The sequence below is a fragment of the Trematosphaeria pertusa genome (assembly GCF_010094035.1).
Source record: "Trematosphaeria pertusa strain CBS 122368 unplaced genomic scaffold BU26scaffold_4, whole genome shotgun sequence".
NCBI classification, from domain to species: Eukaryota; Fungi; Ascomycota; class Dothideomycetes; order Pleosporales; family Trematosphaeriaceae; genus Trematosphaeria; species Trematosphaeria pertusa.
In genome coordinates this window covers 54,684-69,334 of record NW_022987215.1, presented here as the reverse complement: position 1 = coordinate 69,334, position 14,651 = coordinate 54,684, and the positions used below count along the sequence as shown (strand labels likewise).

The window sequence follows — 14,651 nt, the reverse complement described above, 5'->3', positions numbered from 1 at the left end:
CTAGAATGCGGGCCTGCGCGTGCGATGATGTCGATGTGGGCTTATACGCTTAAGGCAACTATGCTTCTACTCTTGTTCTGATGCCCGGCCTTGTAGAGTCAGAAGTCAGATGCTGCGGGTGCGTAGGTGGGAGGGCTTGTATGGGGGTCTGGACTTTTTGATGCGCTGTATGATGAGGGGGAAGGCAGATGTGCTGATGGGAGCTGAGAGTTGGAAGGCTGGGCTTTTTGGAGGAGAGATGTAGAGGTAGGTGTATAAAGGCGAGGTTATCTCGTTGCATCTCCGATTTCATTCCCGTATTCATATCCATATTCAGCATACACATCACAACCCCAAAAGCTCCGCATACATATCTCCAAGACTCTCATCAAAACATATCCATCGCTGCGCCCTACATCCCTCAACATGCGCTTCTCCACCTCCATCCAAACATCATCCACAACCCCCAAGCCCTCCAACGACGTCACGCTCGACGACTCCCGCCTCAGCATAACCATGACCATCGAGCCCTCCAAGCCGCGCAAGAAACCCACATACCGCGCCATCCAACGCCCCGACGGCGTCATCGTAGAGAAGCCGCGATACCGCCCCTCCTCACTCACCGCCTCCACAAAGTTCAAGTTCGAGCAGCGCCGCACCGTCCTCGATATTCCTCGGGATAGGGAGCAGGACATGCATCCGAGAAAGGAGAAGAGAATGGATGACGATCTGCGTGGGCTGAGAGTCCTGGAAGAAGGATTGGCAAGGCCGTATGAGAATGATGCGGGTGAAGAAGTAGTTGAGAGAGGACGCAGCGGATACAATGGCCCGTATGATGAGGCGATGGTGGAGTTACAGCTTGAAGTCCCCTTGCGCCGCTTCCTTCGGAGTTCGGATCCTTGGAGTCCTTACAATCGGCGCGCTGAATATGCTTCGAACAACTCGACATGCCACTGAGCAGCCCACATGGCCAAACACCGTTGAGGTACATTCATCTTCTTCCTCGCAGAGAATGGAGGACGTTAATTGGCGCGCCACGGAGTGGAACATTAGGCCTCGCTTCGCCGCTTCGCTGCCGGCAGAGGACGAAGCAAGACGAGATTGCTCGGAGAGGTATCAGGGGTGCCGGAGGAGGACATTGCGCGACGAGCATGCCTGCAGCGCTTCTAATCCTCAGCGAGGATAGGTTTCCTTTCTCTTTTCCTCAGCGCACTTTCTTGCCTGCATAATTATTAATATACTCTACATCACTGCCGTGCTTTCATCGCGTATGCGCACCAGCAGCCACCCGCACCTCTCGCGCCCACTGCACACCACCTCCGCATCCCCACACTAATTACCCCACCACTCTGAATGTGTCCCCAAAGCCTCGTCTACGTCTTCATTCGTACCTGTGCAACATCGCGTATCTCCCTCCACCCAAACCGCCACTCCTCATGCAAGCCACCCGACCCGACGATAACACCCACCCCGAACATGCCTTCCTTTCAATCAGTCTCTGCATTCCCCATTCTCTTGAAAACTGCGTTCTCGTCCCGGGAACCATGGTACAGGGAGCGCCACGCGCTGCCGCCGCTTTCGTCTACGTGCGTAGCGGTCGCGATTGGGTTTCTCGGTGCGAGAATAAGCGTTGCATCTACGCAGTGCGCGCGGATAATGGCCTGATAGTTATAGAGCTCGGTAGAGGGTTTACTGTGAATCGGGCTGGTAGGTGGTGCTGCGAGGACCCCGTCATGAGTGTTCGATTAGTGAGAAGCTACGAGCACAAGGCGAGTCGACGCAAGGAAACACGACTGTCCACGTAAGTGTGAAGTGAATTTGGAAAATTGCGAATCGTAACTGTATTGGGTATTTTAGATGGTGGGAAGTGCCAGTGTACTTCCGAAGTAGACCACGGTGCCGTGGTCTACTGAACGCCATTATGGCTTCTCTATTACGCCGGAACCATCCGAGGTTCTTTCCATTGCCTTGCCTTTTATATGCGTGGGGTCTCCGTGGGAGAGATGATGCATGGGGACCATCTACTTCTCACGTGGCGTGACCTTGAGCAGCTGCGGGACCTTCGGCTTGTGCGCGGAGTGACCGTTGAAATCGACCTTGGGCGGGATGGTGAGTTTGTTGCCTGCCTTGTCGACGAGATGGAAGTCGAATGAAGCCAGGAAATACGCCGTGATGATGTTCTGCTCGAGCTTGGCGAAGCGCATGCCAACTAGCTGCCGGTTAGTCGCTGAGTCAGACGGCCATGAATCGAGGACTTACGACATGGATGTCTGGCCACACCCCATCCAACAAAGCCATGGACGACCTTCTTGTCCTCAGCCTTCTCCGGCAGGTACCGGCTCGGATCCCACTTCTCGGGTTCTGGGTAGATGTCCGGATTCAGATGGACGTCACCTGTAGCGTAAGTCACAAACGCATTAGGCGGGATCACCTCGCCATTGCCGATGGGAATCTCCCTTCCACTGATATTCTTCCTGAAAGCAGTGCCGAGCAGGTTGAGACGGATTGAGTCACGCAGACACATATCCACAATGGGGAATTCCGACTCCCACGCTTCGAGAGGTACGTCATCTAGCTGGTGACGCAGGGGCGCATTGGGATTGGTGGCGTACTTCGCGGCGGTAGTACCTACCTCCTCGCGTGCTTTGTTGAGCCATTCAGGATTGGTGGCGAGGTAGCACATAACCCAAGCGGCGTTGATTCCGCTGTTGAGCAAACCCGCAAAGAGGGCTCCCACGACGAACTCGATGATCTTGAAGGTGCGGTCTCCCTGGTCGAGCATGTACTGAAGCGCATCGTCGTACTTCTCTCCGCTCTCGGCCCGCTGTTTGACGAGTTTCTCCACCATCATGTATAGACGTGCGCCGGCATATGTGCGCTTGATGACGGCAGGCGAGGGGAATTTGGGAAACATGACGGCGGCGGCGGTCGCGCTCTGGTCGATCATCTCGAACAGCTTGAGGGTCGATTCGGACAGCTCGGGGTCCTCTGCAATCTCGTCGGCGCCGACCATTCGGATCGTGAGACGGAACACAATGCGGTAGATCGACTCGAAGGGGTTGGTGATGCCGCGCGGGTCGTTTTTGATGGCTTCAATGCCTTCCTGGACATCAGAGATCAGAGTTGGTAGCTTCTTGCGGAATTGCTCGTTCTTCAGGAGGTGCGCGAGACGGCGGCTGAAGTGGTTGGACATTTCCTCGCGCTGCCCAGCGCTGTCGGGGTCCTTGATCTGCGGTGACGAGCCGAACAGCACCGCATAGCTGTAGCGCCGTGTTAGCACCTTCCGCTTTCAAGCACGTAACACGTTGGACACACCCTTCAGCGAAGCCAAGCTCACGACTCTCGAAGAACAGTCGTCGCCCCTTCTCGCCGGACAGTCCCACAATGGCGTTTGGGCCTGCGTGGAAACTGAAGCTGCCCGTCGGCGCACGGCCCATCGCATGTCTGTAGAAGTCCCATCGCCGCGTCCAGAAGCTAATTGACCCAGCCAGGGGGAAGTTGCCGCTGACCGTGGGCGGGGCGTTTGGTGGTAGCCGTCGAATGAAGGTATGCACTAGAACAAAGGCAGTGAGGAGGACGGAAGAGGACACGAGGAGGAAGAGGGTGGGCGATGTGGTGACGCGATCGAAGCGCTCGAGGAGAGACATGACTGCTGCTTGCCAGACCGCGGGCAGCGAGCTGAACAGAAGAGAGGAATCGCAAGATCAGAGCGAAGTTAGCAGTGGAAGATCAAAAGATGGAGTGGATGGTACATATAAGTACCAGTGATTGGCCGTCTGCCAATTTACCCCTACTCTGGCGTGCAGGCGGTTGCAGCTGCGGTGCGCCTTCCCTGCCTCGACGCGAACCCGCTGGCCTGCGGATGAAACGCCAGCCGGCCGTGCAGCGTCCAGCGGCTCGTGTGTCTTTGTAAGGCCGGGCTGCTCCTTGCATGACGGGCGTTGAGCGTCGCAATTGGCCCCCGCCGTTGCGTCGTCGTAGGAGATGTGGGAGGTGATGACGAGGGCTTGCGGAAACGTTCCTTCCGAGACTGGCGTCGCGCTATTCTGGTCACGTGCGGAGGATCGCCGACCAGTGACCACCCTCGGCTCGCGAGAACACCACCTGGGCAAGGAGTACTGTATTGATCACCATTTTCTTCTTTCGCTTGCGGCGCCATCCTGTCTTCCATACTGATAGACGTGCTGCCTGCATGCCGCATCAGGTAAATAATTCTAGACTTCCGCCACTACAGCCCACTAGAGGTTGACAGATCCGCCCGACCTTCTGCATCCGATGCGCCATCTCGTCTGCCGCAATCATCGACATCGCTTACGCACCTTTCGATTTGTACCCATGCGGAACGAGCTCGGTTGCGTCTCTTGTGCAATCATCTCGCGGCCTGGCGGTCCATCGTGTCCTCGCGACGGCAATTCCTCGCTTCCTCCCCGCCTCTCGTGGCTCGCCGGCAAGACTTGCCTTCGTTCCCGGCGTGAAGCCAAAGTGCTCACATCAGATCTGATTCCTTCTTGACCCGCCGATCTGATGGTTGGTATTGATTCTCGCGGAAGCAGAACACAGAGCGTTACGAAGGAGCACCCCGCTGGAGAAACCTAGAAACGAAATCATGCTACTGGGAACGTTTCCATCCGAAGTCTGCACACTGAATTCCCCTGGTCCTAGTAGCGCTGTCTCCAAGCAATCATCTCTTTCGCAACCTTATCTCGCCATCCTCACTCCTTCGGAACCTCGATCTCCGGGAAGACGGCGTCCACTCTACCCTCTACTAATGCACTGTTCATCGTGCGGATCATTGGCTACCGCCTAAAGGGGGTTGAGCAAATTGGGGCCTCAAGACGGGCTCCTGAGTGCTCCAAGCGGTCGTTCAGCTTTTGCGTGCCGTTGTATGCAGCTGTACGCGACCTGACTACCGCCCGGGCGAAGGCCTTCCACTCAGCTGGCCTTGGCGGATACCAATGACATGGTAAGCTATCTTCGCCCTACTTTCTCCGCACATGCTGGGGCCAAAATGTCGCACGAGACATTTGCTGCTGTGCTACATGTGCTGATGCGTCAGCGCATGCGGAGCAAGGAACGCTTAGTAAATACTTGTAGCCGAAGCAAACACCAACTATGTTACACCCTTACACGGCTTTTCCATGTTGGTCGAGTCAGAGACAGTGATTTGGCTGACTACAACACTGCGCACAGTCACTTCAAGTGGAACTTCATTTCTCCACTTTGTATTCTGGCGGGAGCCTGGCTCTCGCGCGAAAATTCTACCGACGGCTTGCTTCCACGCCTGGTGGAAGGACTTCAAGAGACCGGCTACGTGCGAGCACTCACAACACCACCGTTTCTTCGGACGTGGGAGGGCATGCAGTTTCCTTAGGAGACGCTATACACCCGAAGAAGGCCCCCGAATCCGCATCTCACATCCAAGGGACGCTACCTTCGGTCCAGCCGCCATCGTGGAACCAAGTCGCCTTCGTAACGTAGCTGCTTTCGTCGCCAAGCAAGAACGCAATAGAAGCTGCGATCTCCCACGGTTCCGCCATATTGCGCTTGAGAATGCGTGGCATCGTCTGCGCAGACAAGTAAAACTCCCCGGCTGGAGAATGGTATGCCCCCGCCATCATATCCGTGTTGATTAAGCCCCTGTGTCTTAAAGTAAGTGTAACGCTCACGGTCATGGGCGCAATGGCACTTACGGACAGAGTGCGTTCACGCGGACGCGCCTCGGTGCGCCTTCGAAAGCAGCAACCTTGGTCAGGCCGATTAGCGCATGCTTTGAGGAGATGTATCCGGCGGCTCCTGCGCTAGCGTAGCTGCTTGCGACACTCCCAACGTTCACGATGGAGCCTCCGTCTTTAATGACCTTCATCTCTTCCTTCAGGCAGTTGGAGGTGCCCACGACGTTAACGTTGAGGAGTTTGACGAAGGTTCCGGGATCCAGGTCTGTGATTGGGAAAATATCCCGCTGCACCATGCCTGTATATCGTTACTTCCTCGTTCCTTGTACGAGTAGATGGTGCCGCAGCGTAAATCCTCACCTGCTACATTGGCACACCCGTCCAGATTCCCGAATCTCGCTACCGTCTGTTCGATCCACGCCTTGACGTTGTCCAATTTGGAGATATCGGCGACACAAGTCCAATATCGGCCCTTGGCTTCTGGAAACTCTCTCTCGATCTCTTCCACTGCATTGGCCAGGTTTTCGGCGGAAGTAGCACACCCGGAAACCGTCGCTCCTCTAGCTAGCAGATACTTGCACAATGCCAGCCCGACACCACGACTGGCTCCGGTGACGGCAATCACTTTGCTAGCAAACGGCTGCGGGTCGACTGCGTACGGGCTTGCCATTGAGAGCGGAAAGAATGGGCTTCGTTAGAGATGGAGGTTCCGGGAAAAGCTGGCGGACGAGGCTGGGGATAACTGGCGTCTCGTCAGGATTCGCGGGGCCATCGATATCTCACCAGATCTTCACACCTTCCTCCATGGCCTTGGCGCGCAGCTGTAGAACCTTTTTTACAGGATACCCATGCTTGAACAAAGAGGCTGGTTCGCTGGAGTATATTGCTGGAACCGATGCGTTGGAACCGAACTCGGCGTCGAACGTTCTACGTACGTATACCCGCAAAGCTTTACCATCGGCCAACTCACGAACGCTTCGCAATCAGCTCGTTTTCTTCTGGTAGAAAGAGTGCTCTCGCGCATTTCTAGCAGCGTTTCAGCGACTTCGGGGAGGCTCAAAGCTTACGGGAATAGTGGACAGAGCTCTATCTACTAGAACAGGTACATTCGAGCTTGCATGCGGTGAGGGATTTGCGCTGGTTCACGTTTCATGCTTTGGTACCTTTCCTGGGACTTGTCTCGCGCGACGTTACGTTACTGTCAAACGCCTCGGTAGAGTTCAAGTAGGCCTGATCTATTCGAATAGTGGAGAGAGGGCGGAAATCAACTCTCACGCTTCTCTCGCCTAGCATTCAGCCCTGCGACGCGAGCATGGCATGATGTCTTTCTTACTCCATGCAGCCGCCAACATTGAGAGCCAGTACCTCGTTTATATCTGCTTTGCTCGGCGCTGCATATTTATTAGGAATGTTAGCTGCTTGAACCAAGCTTTGCAAGGTGCCCCTGCTTCGTGAGATCCTTGTTTTCCTGAGGCTGGGACCTATAATTTGCTTGCAACCGCTCTTCGTAACGATGTCGCGGCCAAAAGCCTTGAGTATAGACATGTTAAAAGCACGATATTTATTGCGGTGAAGTGTAGATTTAGAGCTTGGTTTGGCGATAATTTTGCAACTCGTGATTGGACCTGCCTCCTACGCGGCTTGGCCACGTGCGCCTGCCTGCCCGCGCTACACTGAACCCAGCCTTCCGCAACCTCAACACCACGAAGCTACAACATCGTCTTCACGTCAGGCGGCCGCGCCGTCTCTACTTATCTGTCTGTCCGTCGCGGGGGCCATCTCGGGTTATCGCGGCGGTCGCGCAAAGTGAGGCATTCACTCACGCTGTCACGCCAAGACCGGGCCAGCTCATTGAGCATACCGCACCCCTCCCCCGCAGTACGCCCCATCTGCACATTAGCACGAACAACAACCGCGGGCGCGCTATTCCGTCCGCTTTAATGGCCCGGCAAGCTTCAGAAGCTGCGCCGCCCGAAACACGCACATGTCACTCATTGTGGTACCTTGACTATTACGACGTGCCTCACCACCTCAAGCCGCCGCCGCGCATATTCGAGCTTCCCGACGAACTCCTTCTCAGTATCGTCTCGAATCTTTCGAAAAATAGCGACCTTTGCCGGCTCTCGCTCGTCAGCCGGAAGTTGAGGGACATCGCTCAAGAAGCACTCGTGAAAGAGGCTATCCTCCCAGAAAACGGCATTCGCAAGTTCCTTGACGTGCTATGCAGTCGGTCGGATCTAGCGTTCAAGATCAAGAGCGTGGATTTGGGCGACTATCAGTCGGGTGGAAGTCCCGGTAAGATATTCGACTTGGACAGAGATAATCTATTCCGCAAATGCCGCAGGCTCGTGGACTCGATCAACGGCGCGGGGCACTTCAGCAAGATCCTCAAGGCCATTGGAAAGGGCGATGACACGTTCTGGACGACGAATCGCCAGTACTTTCTCGACGTCCTGGTAGCTGTGGCCCCGAACCTTAGGGAATTGACGTTGGAATTACCGGGCATGAGCGCACTACAGGTTCTCCGAATTCTGACTGCACAAGATGATTCTGAGCCACAAACCCTGGTAAGCCCTTTTCAAGGGCCTGCTTTGCAGTTGCTGAGAGAGAGGCTGCGCGTTCTCACCATCTCAGAGATGTCAGCCTGGAAAGGTCTCAGGGTACATAATGTCACGTTTCGGGGGCTCTCTCAACTTGCGCGACTGACTTTGCCACTGAATACGCTCATCAGCCCGGAAATTGATCCACCGGACGCAGTCGAGGCGTTGCCTCCCAATATAGAGCGCCTTCAGATTCGGCCCTGCAACCGCCATATTCTCCGCTGGCTTCTCAAATTTGGAGACTCTTATGTGGATCGAAGGTTCCCAAAACTACGCCGGATCGAGCTGTTCTTCAAATCTTGCCTGAGAACCAGTCTTCTTCTAGTCGATCAAGGCCGCGGCGTATTAAAGCTCTTCCATGAGCTCGTCCAACTCATGAGCCGAGCGGGCTTGACTATCACTGCTTATTCGGGGAAAGATGGAAACCGCAACGGCTTACTTGAAGAGCTAGATGCATGGTCCCATCTCTCCGAGTTCGAAACATGGTTGGCTGCCACGAAGGGCCAGCAATTCTCTGCGGCGGTGGCTAGGTTTGAGGATGGCGTTCCGCGGCGTAGGACTAAGGAGGAAACTCGTCTTTTCCTGAGGGGCCATAGACCCCCAGCGAACCTTCGCACGAGCTGTGAATTCAAACCGAAGATTTCCCTGGAAGGCATACCGTCTCTAAAGTTCGACAAAGACATGGAGCCCGCAACCGATAAAGCTACCTGTTCCCTTGACGATCAAGCTTGGAAGAAGATATGCTCCTTCTATGATATCAAGGAGATGAATAACAGCACTTCGTCAAAGCCGGGCCAGACACAGGCAACAGACGAGAGTGAAAAATCAACCAACAGCCTTCCACCCGTCGCGGCCCTCTTTCCTTCCCAGATTGAACCCTGTTTGGGTTCTCAGTTCAACGCCAACGAGTGGCTCGGTGTGACCTTCTTCACTGCCTCGAAGCCAGCACCGAAGTGGAGCTCGAAGCGGCCAAAGCAGGCGAGAGGCCGCATTAGCAAGACCTCCAAGGTGCCCGATCAGAGATCGCCGACACCGCGGCCACGGCGACTGAAGGAAGTCGGATAGGACTGGCTACGTTCTAACATGAGGATTAGGGGATGCACTGGCCTCAACGCACGGCCGCGGAGGATAGCATCATAACTCAGGACTTCCTCTACAATGGGAGCATCAATCCAAGAAGGTCCGCCGAGGGGAGCATGAGCACTGGCTGCGTCCAATGTCAGATGATGTAGGGGTGGACGGGCTCTATAACTTTGGGGGTAATGTCTTATGTGCATCTATGTCCACAGGGCGTATCAGCGTGGGCAGTTCATAGCGGTACTGCAGGGATATGGGGGTTACGGTGGAGAGTGGATCACGATATCATATGCGTAATTTAGGAAGGTGCCCCACTTCTCTCCTCTTCGCGTGAATTTAAGACTGAGTTTCACCTAGCAAACACAACACGAAGAGACCACGAAAACTTAGCGCCCCTCCACCTGAAGTAACAGTGCCATGTGACACCGCGCTGACGCGCGAACCAGGTTTAAACCCCCGCGCACCCCAGGTTGCCCACTCCACCGCCTGGCTAGGCAGCCACTTCCATCGCACTCCACGCCGCTCATCTCATCCCGACCCCGCAACCCTCACAACGCCTAACCCAGCCCGGCATGCCGCTCATCTACACCCTCCCGAACGAGCTTCTCCTCGAAATCGGCTCCCACATCCACGGCCGACACCGAAACACAGACCTCGCGAGTCTGTGTCTCGTCTCCCAGCGCCTCCGACCCGTCGGCCAGGAGCACTTGCTGCGCGAACCGACCTTCCACCTCGACCAGATCCACAACTTCCTCTGGGAGCTCGGCCACCGCTCCTGGGTCATCCCCAAGATCCGCCGCCTGGAGATCAAAAGCACGCGCAAGAGCAGAGTCGACGCCGCCGACGAAAGAGACGCCTCCCGCTACATCCGCTATCCAGCGCTCGCCTGCCCGCCCCAGATCGCCCAGAGCACAGAGTTCCTGCACCGCTGCAACGCGCTCATCGCCTTCTACGCGCGGCACCCCAAGCACCAGGCGCAATGGCAGACCGCCCTGCACACGGACGTCGTCGCCGCGCTGCTCGGCATCGCACTCGTCGTGCTGCCCAACCTGCAGCAACTCCACCTCGCCGCGACATGGCTGATGGACTTCCCCGTCTTCGCGCCGCTGCTAGCAGCCAACGTCACAGCGCGGCCCTCCATGGACTGGAAGCACGACTTCCTCGCCGGCGCGCTCGCCGCGCTGCGCGACAACCTGCGCGTCCTGCACGTCCCGACCGACCTGCGCGGCATGCAGTTCGCGCCGCGGTGCCGCGCGCTGTTCGACTTCCGCGCCTTCACCCGCCTGCGCGAGCTCAGTCTCCCCATGGACGCGCTCTCCTACGGCTTGTACCACCGCGTGCGGCCGCCCGCGGAGCCGCGCGCTATCCTCCCGCAGTCGCTGGAGGTCCTGAGGATTAGTGAGGCGACGGAGACGACGGCGAACTTCGTCAACAATCTCTGTCTGGCGAAGAAGCGCGCGAGCTTCCCTGGCCTGCGCCGCGTGGAGGTCATCTACTGCACGCATCGCGGGCGTATACTGACGCGCGCGTACACCATGCGGTGTCCGCATCCGGTGCGGGATGTCGTGAGCATGTGTACGGATGCTGGGCTGGGCGTGTGGCTGTACTTTCCAGGGTCGCTGATGTGTACCGCGGATGCGGGGGCGTCGCTGTGGGGACTGAGGGACGCTGGCCTGTTGAGGGAGGTGGAGGAAGAGGTGTGGGCGAAGAGAATGGGGGTGTTTGGCGTTCCGGAGCCGAGATGGGAGGTTTTTGAATTGGGGATTGATGCGGATGGGGATGTGGAGATGGAGTGAGAGGTGGAACTGAGGATGACAGACTCCAGCCTCGGTGCCAATTGCCAGGCGATGCTTCGGAACTAATAATCGGGAGACGGTGTCGGATTCTTCCCATCCCCGTGGTTGCGAGCATGTGGCTTCTAGATACGACTATTGCCCGTCGTTCGGAAGGCATACACGACTATCTCTCTTGATCTCGTTAGCGAAGCACTTGCTCCCTCTACAAGGGTTGCAGTTCTCCCAAGTCGCGGAAGGAAAACCAACGCGTACCAGTACCACGCCCAGCACACCACGTGTTTATCCGTATAAACATCCCGTGCGCATATGCATATAGACTCCGCATTAGAAACGACAGAGTCGAAGAAAGATCTTTGATTGAAAAAGCACCGGATCCACCAGCCCGCGAATCGAAGGATAAATATATACAATAGAAGACACACCCGCTAAGCCGCGCGCAATGCCAAAGGAATGCTTTTGAAGAACCTCATCGGCAAAGATCCTCGCCTCAATTCACCGCCCTCCTTCCCCCTTCTACCACTGCTCAGCAAGCAGAGATATCTGCATCGGTATAGATACAATAGTCGCTGGGACCGGAGCTAATCTTCGTCGGCTCATCGCCGGTGTCGTTGCCCTCATACTCGGTGCAGATAGTATCCGTGTTCGTAATGCACGAGTTCGTAATCGTCGCCGTATCGCCATAGTTGCTGTTAATGCCGACGAAAGACGAAGTTCCACCATCGGCGATAACACCATCAATAGTGACATGGCGCTCGTACATAGTATCGCAGTTCCCGCAGCTGCGGTACAGCTTGCCAAAGTCCTCGACGTAGAAGCCGCTGATCGACACAGTGCCGCCGCCATTGTGCTGGATGACCTTGTCGTCTGCGCCCTTGGCACCGCCGCCAATCACGTACGAGGTACCGGACTCTTGCTTGATCGTCAGCGCGTCTTCGCACACGGCCTCCCACCACACGTTCTCGATGGTGCAGCTGCCCATGCAGTGGATGCCCTCGCTCTGGTCCGCGCCGATGATGACGTTTTTGAGCGTGCCGCCCTCCTCGATCTGGAAGACGGCGTCCGAGTCGCCGCCCTCGGATTGCCCGGTGCAGGAGACGCCGCGGTCGAAGCGCACCATGCCGCCGTCGAATTCGCCCGTGACGACCATAGGCTCGCTGAGACTGCTTGAGCCGGCGGCTTCGGGGAAGGTGGTGGTTGCGGTTGCGCTGCCGGAGCTAGAGCCGGTCGAGTTGCTGCCGCTCGTGGGAGAGGAGGTCACGGTAGGGGAGGCAGAAGCGACGGCGGTTGACTCGGAATCATCATTGTCGTCATCGTCGTCGTCATCGTCCTCTTGGGTCTGGGTGTTTTCGGAGGTCAAAGTAGTGGAGGGGAATACGAAGGAGACTAAAAGAGCATACAGTTAGTGAAAGTCTCGGAGTACGAGGAGGGAGAGAGCATTAGAGGGACATCCACGTACCAGTGCTCAAGTTGTCAGCACCAGTAGGGAGAGCGGTAGGCTCGGTAGGAACTGGGCCAGAAACTTCGCCTGAAGGAGCTCCCATGCTTGGGACGCCGCTGAAGCCGCCCGTGGGAAATGGGGCACCGCCGCTGGGGAACGCTCCTGATGGAGAGCCGCCGCTGGGAAAGGGCAGATCGGATGGGATGTCCGTTCCGAACGGAGCCTCAGAGCCACCGTGATGGCCGTGGCCGTGGCCGAAACCGCCAGATGCAGCTGCAGAGGGGAAGCCTTCGGACGGGAAAGCGCCGCCCGTAGGCGTTGGCATGCTGGTGCCAAACGGAGCGCCAGAGCCTCCATGGCCGTGACCATGGCCATGACCCCCAAAGCCACCAGACGGCATTGGCATGCCTCCAGAGCCCGACGGGAAGCCGGAAAAGGAGTGCTCGGCGCCTCCCGACGGGAATTGGCGCTTAACCGGAGCGGCGCCCGTCGGTGTTGGCATGGCGCCGGAACCAAACGGCATGCCGGATCCGTGACCGTGACCGTGGCCCCCGAATCCGCCTGATGGCATGGGCATACCCCCAGAACCGAAAGGCATTCCAGACGGTCGACCGCCTGAGGGCATTGGGAAGCCAGATCCAAAGGGCATACCAGATGGTTGGCCGCCTGAGGGCATGGGGAACTCGCCGGACGGGAAAGGCGCGCCAGACGGCGATGAGCCCTCGCCCGGAGCGCCAGTAGCGAGAGCGGCGGCGGCGGAGAAGTCTCCAGTTGGGAACGCGCCGCCGGAAGGTTGAGGACGGCCGCTGCCCCGGGGTTCGCCTCCTTCGGTGCCATTTCGTCCTCCCGGACCGTGGTGATGGCCCTCGCCGCCGAAAGAGCCTGTTGGGCGAGCGGATCCTGCACCAGTACCGTGCGCGCCGCTGTGATGACGACCCGCGGGAGCAGCCTCAGCAGCCGCGAAGATGAGCGCCGCAGCGGCGATGGTTGAGAGGGAGAAACGCATCGTTGCAATCGCAAGGGGTTTGCACAGCAAAAGAAGGACGAGAAAACAAAAAGATTGTGGCTAGCACAGGGCTAAAAAAAGTTTTACGAGTTCAAGAAAAGAACTGTACAGGAACGAATGAAGGGAAGGTCGCTGACGAGGGTGAAGAAGGAAAGCAACGTGATGTCGTTATGTTCTTTATACCAAGCCCATCTGATAATCCATCATCATGGAATCATGAGATGCGGATCCTAGGACTAGGGTTACGTACACCACCCCTCGGAATAAACATCAAACAAACAGGCGCCACAAGTGGACCGTCAGGCTGGAGAAACATCGGTCTGGAAGCCCGGCTGCTTCGGTGGCGGCCGTCATCGCGGGAGCTATACTCACGCAACACATGGATCGATCACGCTCTATCCAGCCTTGCGTTTCAAAAGACGCCCGTTTCCGTCGCTAAAGAGATCGCCGTCAGGGCGGAACAATATATGAGAGGAGGCGCCATGTTTCAACGGCGGGTTAGGCTCTTGGCGCGGTGCCTCAGGAAAATGATAGGAAGCAGTGATGACGAGTCCACGGGATGTTTCCTCGTCCCACAGAAATGGATGGCGGATCTCGAAGTTTGGGTTCTGGACGTTTCGAACTGGGATGTGATCGGAGAAACTCATCCTTGGAGGAACAACTCTTGGGGCGGCGTTTAGGCGTGCTGAAACAACGCACAACCCGGCACATCCCGTGCGGAAGGTCGAATGATTCGCTTCGGCGATTCTCCACTGGTAATTGTTGGTTGACTCGGGGAAATTCAGGCGGTCGCAGTAGTTTACAACGCGCGACGGCGGTTGTACAAAGAGGCCAACATTATGCTTCCGGACGTCATCCTTTGATGATGGCGCTGCCGTGAAAGACTTGTCCCGCCCCAAGAATGCTTGTCCCTACGTCCTCTTTCCTGAGCAAGGTGTTTCTAGTAGCTACTGATCCGTAGTGATTGAGATGTAAGTCATGGCACTGTCGCGATCCGATGGAAGAGGTGGCGCTTTTGTCAACATTCTGAAGCCAGCAAACCAAGATGTAGTATCGGAGCCGATGGGCTGCGATACACACCGC

At 56.8% G+C, this 14,651-nt stretch overlaps 8 protein-coding genes across 8 annotated transcripts; 4 read left to right on the top strand and 4 right to left on the bottom strand.

Annotated features, from left to right (window-relative positions):
- Positions 1-178: 178 nt before the first annotated feature.
- BU26DRAFT_516401 (uncharacterized protein) lies at positions 179-1,147 on the top strand. Its single transcript, XM_033828321.1, has 2 exons — positions 179-246; positions 317-1,147. Exon 2 carries the CDS (start codon positions 406-408, stop codon positions 934-936), a length of 531 nt encoding a protein of 176 aa, XP_033686610.1. The 5' UTR covers positions 179-246; positions 317-405; the 3' UTR covers positions 937-1,147.
- An 853-nt stretch (positions 1,148-2,000) lies between these two features.
- BU26DRAFT_422599 (cytochrome P450) lies at positions 2,001-3,626 on the bottom strand (the record flags this gene model as incomplete). Its single annotated transcript, XM_033823470.1, has 3 exons — positions 2,001-2,188; positions 2,239-3,239; positions 3,295-3,626. The coding sequence occupies 3 exons, from the start codon at positions 3,624-3,626 to the stop codon at positions 2,001-2,003; spliced, it is 1,521 nt and encodes a 506-aa protein (XP_033686609.1).
- Positions 3,627-5,192: 1,566 nt separating this feature from the next.
- BU26DRAFT_516396 (NAD(P)-binding protein) lies at positions 5,193-6,538 on the bottom strand. Its single transcript, XM_033828320.1, has 3 exons — positions 6,012-6,538; positions 5,670-5,949; positions 5,193-5,616 (listed from the first exon to the last, which is right to left on the bottom strand). Exons 1-3 carry the CDS (start codon positions 6,319-6,321, stop codon positions 5,391-5,393), a joined length of 816 nt encoding a protein of 271 aa, XP_033686608.1. The 5' UTR covers positions 6,322-6,538; the 3' UTR covers positions 5,193-5,390.
- An 826-nt stretch (positions 6,539-7,364) lies between these two features.
- On the top strand, positions 7,365-9,641 carry BU26DRAFT_548447 (uncharacterized protein). Its single transcript, XM_033831942.1, has one exon. It carries the CDS (start codon positions 7,592-7,594, stop codon positions 9,314-9,316), a length of 1,725 nt encoding a protein of 574 aa, XP_033686607.1. The 5' UTR covers positions 7,365-7,591; the 3' UTR covers positions 9,317-9,641.
- On the top strand, positions 9,584-11,349 carry BU26DRAFT_240185 (uncharacterized protein). The gene is made up of 2 exons (XM_033820998.1): positions 9,584-9,634; positions 9,686-11,349. The coding sequence occupies exon 2, from the start codon at positions 9,901-9,903 to the stop codon at positions 11,122-11,124; it is 1,224 nt and encodes a 407-aa protein (XP_033686606.1). The 5' UTR covers positions 9,584-9,634; positions 9,686-9,900; the 3' UTR covers positions 11,125-11,349.
- A 298-nt stretch (positions 11,350-11,647) lies between these two features.
- Positions 11,648-12,322, bottom strand: BU26DRAFT_421623 (polysaccharide lyase family 3 protein; the record flags this gene model as incomplete). Its single annotated transcript, XM_033823415.1, has 1 exon — positions 11,648-12,322. A coding segment is annotated over one exon (675 nt), but the record flags the coding sequence as incomplete, so codon positions are not given.
- Positions 12,323-12,426: 104 nt separating this feature from the next.
- On the bottom strand, positions 12,427-13,848 carry BU26DRAFT_240187 (uncharacterized protein). The gene has a single exon (XM_033820999.1). The coding sequence runs from the start codon at positions 13,566-13,568 to the stop codon at positions 12,561-12,563; it is 1,008 nt and encodes a 335-aa protein (XP_033686604.1). The 5' UTR covers positions 13,569-13,848; the 3' UTR covers positions 12,427-12,560.
- BU26DRAFT_240200 (uncharacterized protein) lies at positions 13,569-14,456 on the top strand. Its single transcript, XM_033821000.1, has one exon. It carries the CDS (start codon positions 13,739-13,741, stop codon positions 14,246-14,248), a length of 510 nt encoding a protein of 169 aa, XP_033686603.1. The 5' UTR covers positions 13,569-13,738; the 3' UTR covers positions 14,249-14,456.
- Positions 14,457-14,651: the final 195 nt, after the last annotated feature.